Here is a 6,970-nt window from a genome sequence, read left to right on the forward strand (position 1 = left end):
AGCTTGTATCTCTCCAATAAACGTCTCTCATCCAAGCACTAGATGAAAATCTCAATTACTAGTCTGCTGAGCCCCTCCAATGTCCCAAGGTGGACTTTTTATCACTATCACTATCAGGAGGAAGACTGACGGGAAAGTTATTAGCTAGAAGAGGTGACAGCACAGTACCAGGAAGTTCATTTTTAATTGTCAGAGTGTTGAATCACTTCTAGTACCGTACTTCAAGGTCAGCCTTCACTAGTGCATTCTGCTTTTTATCAGTATTGGTTTCATACTGAGACATTCACAAACATTGAGATTTTGTACCCCGGGAAATCTCAAAGTGACACTGATGAGGGTTTAGATTAGAACAGTGGTTCTCAAACCTGTTGGTCAAACCCCTGTTATAACAGGGTTGCTAGGACCAGTGTTAGACTTGCTGGAGGTCTGGGGCTGAAGCCCTCAAGCTACTGCTTCAGTCTCGCTTAAGGTCATGTAGCAATTTTTGTTGTCAGGAGGGGGTCCCAGTGCAATGAAGCTTGAGAACCACTGGATTAGGAGAATCCCCTGAAATGGATTCAAGTGCAATTAAGTCTGTCACGTGCAGCTAATGAAATAAGATGAAAGCTAGCTCTGGAAAAGACAAAGGTGCATCTCTGATTAAATGCAGTCCAGACTAATGCTCAAGTTACCATTTGTGAAGTTACATTTCAGACATCAGCATCTCACAAGTTAGTGGTACGTTTAGATGAAGCAGAGAACACATGATGTGAACAGGCAAAATAAAGCATCAGTTGAATAAGCATATGCATCTATCTAGTCAGTCTACAGTTACAAAGAATGAGGTATCACCAGCTAAGATGGGCATAGCTTAGAGACTTGATAAGATTCATTTTACATCTGCCACCATGTACCACGATTTTAGTATACACTAAAAAAAGGCAGACAATAACTATGTCCACTACTGACTCAGAAGAGAAAACAAGCAGGATAATCGTGTTAAACTACAGTAGTTACATAGGATCAGTAATCAATCCAGAAATGTTAACCCACAGTTATTTATTATGCAACACCACCACTGGCTAAAAACAAACAAGGAAAGATCAAATGCTACTATAATGACTGGAAATGTTTGCTTGCTAGGCAGGTATCTAGGCTATAAAGTGTATCATTAGACCCAGGGGTTAGGGAATCCATACTTTGGCTGTAATTTAATAGCAGTAACTTGGCTACATTGTGATCTACAGGCTTCAGTTAATGCAGCTGGAACTCTTGATTTAAAAAAGATCAATGAAAATTCAAATGCAGCTATCTCTAATTAACCTTCCATAAGTGAAAGTGACCACCTGCTATGACATCAATATACTCTAGTTTTATAAAACACTGCTCCATCTCATTTCATCCCCATCTCTAAGAACACCTTCTTCACTGGGGTGTTTGTGGAGATTAATTTCTTAGTGTCTAACTTCTGCAGTGTTAAGACCACTTTATAATACACACACTCAAAGCCATTCAGGTATGCATTCTATTACAGTATGTGACTATCTCATAAATTTGCATTAGAATGACATCTACTGGTGTGACTCTGTATTGCATACAGGCCTAACTCAACTATCAATTGATCCAAACCATCAGAATCAATCAATCTAGAAAGTAATAGATGCAAGTCTTTCAAGGAAACTCTTGAAGTGTTCTTGGGCTAAGACAGGTAAACTCTGCTAAAATACAGGAACTTGGGTTTCCTCCCCACTGTTCAACTGTGTATGAGCATAACACAGCTACACTTCTTTACAATTGTTTGATTTCCCTGCAAGTAGCAGCTCATGAATTTGATGGCTCCAGTCAGTTAATCAGGCCCTCGATTTGCTCAGCACCTGAAAAACTTGCCCTTCCTAAGTGTGGTGTTTGCAACACAAAATTATGCAGCACATTAGAATATTGGGGAAGTAAATTAACTTCCAAACACAAGAAATCCTGTAGTGATTGTGGAGTCTATCATATCTGTTTTAATAAAAGCCTCTACCTGAGAAAGATTTTTCAGTTTGCAGCACAAGACAGTCACAGAATCCAGACCTCTTGCTACAGAATCTAGTTTATACTTGCCAGAGTAGACATCTATAGCTAGGCAGTCAATTCAGGTCACAAACTAAAAACAGACACGAAATAATTAAGGGAACATATCCTGGGTGCATAAGCAAAATTGCCTTGGAGAAATGGCTGCTTGTCCCCCATATCTGGCACAAAACTAGGACAACTCAATTTTTCTATTTTTTGCTAAGCAACATCAGAGACCAGAGACCATCCTGTTTTACTGTAAATGATTACCTACACACTATGATCTCAAACAAGAGATCATTGACCTTATGAGAACTTTGTACTTTAGGGAGCAGCTATGGATATCCCATATTTTATTGTCCTTTCCCCGTGAGTATTGCAAACCATGCCAAGCTGGCGCAGAGTGCTTGCCACGGGGGGCGTGTGTCGGGTGGGGTTCGGTTTGGGGGGGCATGTGTCAGGGNNNNGGGGGGGGAGAGGAAGAAGAGAATATCAATAATCATGAAGGGCTGGGTCCTCCAACCTTTTTAATGTAGTTAGTTCAGTCTCACACATGATTCTTCCTAAACTAGGTGCATTTTAGCTGCTTCAACTTCATATTACCCATAATGCAAGATCAAGTTCTATAGGTGAGTCAAACCAAGTTGTCTTAATGAAAGGAAGGCCCCATATTAACAGAAACCTACTATGGGTGCCCCTTTACTGAAAGCATAAAGGGTACCACTGGTACTTCCAAGCTACCATGGAACCCAAAAGGCCATGTTCTCCTCCGGAAAGAACCATCAGCCTCACTACCAAATCCTGCAGCAGCAATCACCTCTCCCATCACTGCTGTGAAGTCAGACTGATTTCCCAGGACCTAGTCTACTTCCCATAACCCATTTTCTAATCAGGATTATCTTCAACTCTGTCATAGCAGGAGCCAGAAGGCTTAGTGGTATACGTTGTTGTTTTGCTTCTCTCTCATATTAGCTTCCACACATTCAAATGATACAAGGAAGCAATGAGATTTTCACCTATTTTATTATACACAAAAACATGACCAGAGAATTCTACTGAGGAGGCTGACCACGTCCACGACCGAATCCACCTCTCTGCAAAACAAATAAAAAACCAAAAACACACAGCATTAGAAGTTTGGCCATATCAGCAATTGAAAGTAGCACATAGCTACCAAATCAAATATTAAGTACATTCCAAGTGCACTGAATCATTGTTTCCCCGATGTGGAATTCTGTACTTGAATCACAAGGAGAACCATTCATTTTGCCTGCCTTACCTATCAAGTTCAGTGAATAAAGACTTAAGGACTTGTTTTTCAAGTTAGTTACCATGTGTACTGAGAGAAAGATGGAACTCTCGCTTGTCAAAACACAGCTCCTGGCTTTATAATCTATGGTGTGGCCCAAAGCCCTGCTGACCCAAAGTCTGACAGACTAGGAATTCAACCCACCTCTCTACTGTGATTTTAGTGCAGTGGTTCTTAACCTGCGGCCCATGTAACACCCTCAGGGCCGTAGAGGTTGTCTATATATTGTGTGGATGTGGCCCACAACACAGAGAACTGTGCATGCAGCCCACAATGGTAAATAAGTTGAGAAACACTCATGTATTACCTCCAAGCTAGTCTGCCTAAACTAATGCTCTATCAAAGTGCAAAGCAACCCCTTCATCAGGAGCTCCCACAGTGCTTCACAAATACTAAGCCTCCATCACACTTCTGAGATGAGGTAAGGGATATGGAGGTTGATGTGCTAATACAAGTGAATTACCGTACACCTTCAAATTTAAGATAGATGGGGAGGATAACAGATCAAGTTGAAAACTGAAGGAAAATTTAGCATGACAAATTCCAATTGCAACTTGAGTATTGTGGCAGATAAACAAAGCTACCACTTTTCCAAAAACTGTGCCATAGAAGAATCAAATCACATATGATCATGGCCTCTGTAGTTTTCTTTCACCTGAAAGATCAGACACATACACTGGGGGCTCTCTACCCAGTACTGATCAAATGATCAGTATCACCTCAGAAAACCTTCAAGGAACACTCATGTGCTGCCTAGCCAAGTAATTATCTCAACCAATGCTGTTTAGCATGTGAAGTCTGATATGACAGTTGTTTAAGTGGTGTAACTGCAGGTTCAAAAGGAGCTCCATCGATAGGTAGTGCCTTATGCCATTGGAACGGCAACTGCCAGCCATTTAAGGTAGTGAATAAGTGATGAATGCATTGTGAAAATATCTCATCTCTTCCAGGTAAAGCTTTAGTTAAAGCATTTCTAAAGCTTTAATTTTTTATTTATTTATTTTTAAGTTCCCTACCACCTTCTCTCAAATGCAGATACTCACAAATTGGAATTCAGTAGCTGCTCCTGCACCAGCCTCAGCCTTTTTGTCAGCACCAACTGGGAAGAGAGAGAGAGAGAGAGAGAAAGGACTATTCTAGAAAACTACAAAACAGAGAGAATCTACTGCCTGGGCTTTGAGTAGAAACTCTTATTTAGGACAAACTGTCTTTAGCACTATCAAATGTTTAAAACCTTGGGATGCGCACACCATAGGCTACAGATAGCATTGTGGAAGTTATCTTTTTTACTGCAGTTTCAAGTTATGGCAATAGGAAACATTACGCCACATGGGGAAAAAATCCAACAACCCAGCTTACCATGTAAGCATAACTGCAGCGCAGTGGGACCATATTGATAGAGACCCTAGAATCACCAGGGAAGTGGAGGCTTGAGACCTCAGACATTCACCACAGAAATTAGCATGTTGTACATCTAAAACACTGAAGACATTTTTATAGAAGAAATGTAAACTGCACAAGTGACAAGCTGTCTGATTAACTCATACTCGTGCTCGATAAGATACTTACGTGGAGCAGTACTGCGTCTGTAGGTATCTCTATCAGCCTCTCCCCGAGTAAGACGAGCAGGGCGTTCACCTTCCAGACCTGCGAGTCACAACAGCATTGTCAATCCAAGGAATCCAATCTAAAGAGGCCTCTATTATGCTACAAGTGTGATGGTGTGGGGAGGCTTTGATAAAGGATCAAAGGGACATATTATATGCTCAGGCCTTATCAGGCCACAAATGCAGGCAACTAAATTTTAAATGCAGTTCTCTATCATGACCACCCTACTAGACAGTCTTATAGATCAGTATCTCTCAAACTTTCAGGAGTCTGATTTGTCTTGCATACCCCAAGTTTCACCTCCCTTAAAAATGACTTACTTACAAAAAACCAGACAAAAATATTTCCTCATTTTTACCATATAATTATAAAACAAAACTGAAATATAAATATTGTACTTACATTTTAGTGTATAGTATATAGAGCAGTATAAACAAGTTATTGCATGAAATTTTAGTTTATACTGACTTTGCTAGTGCTTTTTATATAGCCTGCTGTAAAAACTAGGCAAATATCTAAGTGAGTTGATGTAACCCCTGTAAGGCCTTTGCGTACCCCTAGGGGTATGCATACCTCTGGTTGAGAACCACTCTTAAAAAACACACCAACAGTGTTTGAACAATACAAATCCAAATATGTAGCCGCTTGCAGGGAGCCCCCAAGGTGAGCCCCACCAAGATCCAGCATCCCACATCCCCCCTACACCCCAATCCCTCCCAGAGCCCATGCCCTGCTTTCCAAACCCCTGGTGGTTGTTCCTCTGCCTAAGAGCAGCAGGGGGATGTTGCCACTTCCAGGGAGTCACTCGGAGTCAGGTAGGGAGCCTTGCCAGACCCACACCAACTGGACCATAGACCGGACTTTCAGTGAAGATCAGAAATGTGGGTTTATAGAACTTTCCAATTGGTAAAGTGCCAGATAACAAAGCTTTTACTTATTTGATTGCCAAGTTTCTGACCAATACAGATACTGCTAAGTTTTTACCAATCCTGAATTTACAACACACTTTCAACTACATTGAGCTGCTAGCCACGCCAACTGCAAAACCAGCTTCAAGTAAAGGCTAAAATTGAAGGTTATGATATAAAGAACACATCATGGTTGTGTGTTTATTATGCCTGACAAACACACACTTTTCCCCAAAATCCCAACTGTACAGAATTCTCTCTCCAGCCCCAAATATTTGATTAAGCATGGGCAACAAAAGTATCTTAGGTCTTAAAAATGAGGTAATTAGTAAACTTAAGAAAAGGTGATCTAAAGTAACAAAAATAAATTAAACTAAATAAAAGAGGGCCAGATGCTTCCAGGGAAGGAAGCAAGAGGCAGAGCTCAAACAGAAGCCTGATGGGACTTGACAGCCTTTGAAACCTTGGGCAAACCCTACTGTGAGTACTTAAAGATGAATGTCTCCTTCACCAGTGGCTCTCAACCTTTCCATGTTACTGTACCCTTTCAGGAGTCTGATTTGTCTTGCATACACCCATGTTTCACCTCACTTAAAAACTACTTGATTACAAAATCCGACATAAAAATACAGAAGTGCCACAACACACTCCACCTGAAAAATTGCTTACTTGCTCATTTTTAACCATTTAATTATAAAATTAGTCAACTGGGATATAAATATTGTCATTGTATGAAATTTTAGTTTGTACTGACTTCGCTAGTGCTTTTTATGTAGCCTGTTGTAAAACTAGGCAACTATCTAGATGAGTTAATGTACCTCCTAGAAGACCCCTGGGGGTACATGTACCCCTGGTTGAGAACCACTGTCCTACACCATCAAGCACCAATGCTTTATTGTTGTGCCAGTGAAGGCTGGTGGTGGATAGCTCACCACAAACTGACATACAGTTTCAAGCATATTGAGAAATGCACAGCTCCCTTATTGTGCCTTTTAGGGCTTGGCTACACTTGCAAGTTGCAGCGCTGGTGAGGGGGTTACAGCGCTGCAACTTACCAGGTGTCCACACTTACAGAGCTCAGCCAGCGCTGCAACTCCCTTCCTGCAGCGCT

At 41.1% G+C, this 6,970-nt stretch overlaps 1 protein-coding gene across 1 annotated transcript in view; it reads right to left on the minus strand.

Annotated features, from left to right (window-relative positions):
* Positions 1-3,038: 3,038 nt before the first annotated feature.
* Positions 3,039-6,970, minus strand: part of RPS10 (ribosomal protein S10) — an 8,661-nt gene continuing 4,729 nt past the window's right edge. Inside the window, exons 3-5 of the mRNA XM_032792639.2 lie at positions 4,913-4,990; positions 4,387-4,442; positions 3,039-3,128 (exon numbers count right to left, since the gene is read on the minus strand). Of these exons, the coding sequence (XP_032648530.1) occupies positions 3,087-3,128; positions 4,387-4,442; positions 4,913-4,990 (176 nt within the window). The 3' untranslated portion in view covers positions 3,039-3,086. The remainder of the gene's footprint in view (positions 3,129-4,386; positions 4,443-4,912; positions 4,991-6,970) is intronic.

The sequence above is a fragment of the Chelonoidis abingdonii genome, chromosome 4 (assembly GCF_003597395.2).
Source record: "Chelonoidis abingdonii isolate Lonesome George chromosome 4, CheloAbing_2.0, whole genome shotgun sequence".
Taxonomy (NCBI): domain Eukaryota; kingdom Metazoa; phylum Chordata; order Testudines; family Testudinidae; genus Chelonoidis; species Chelonoidis abingdonii.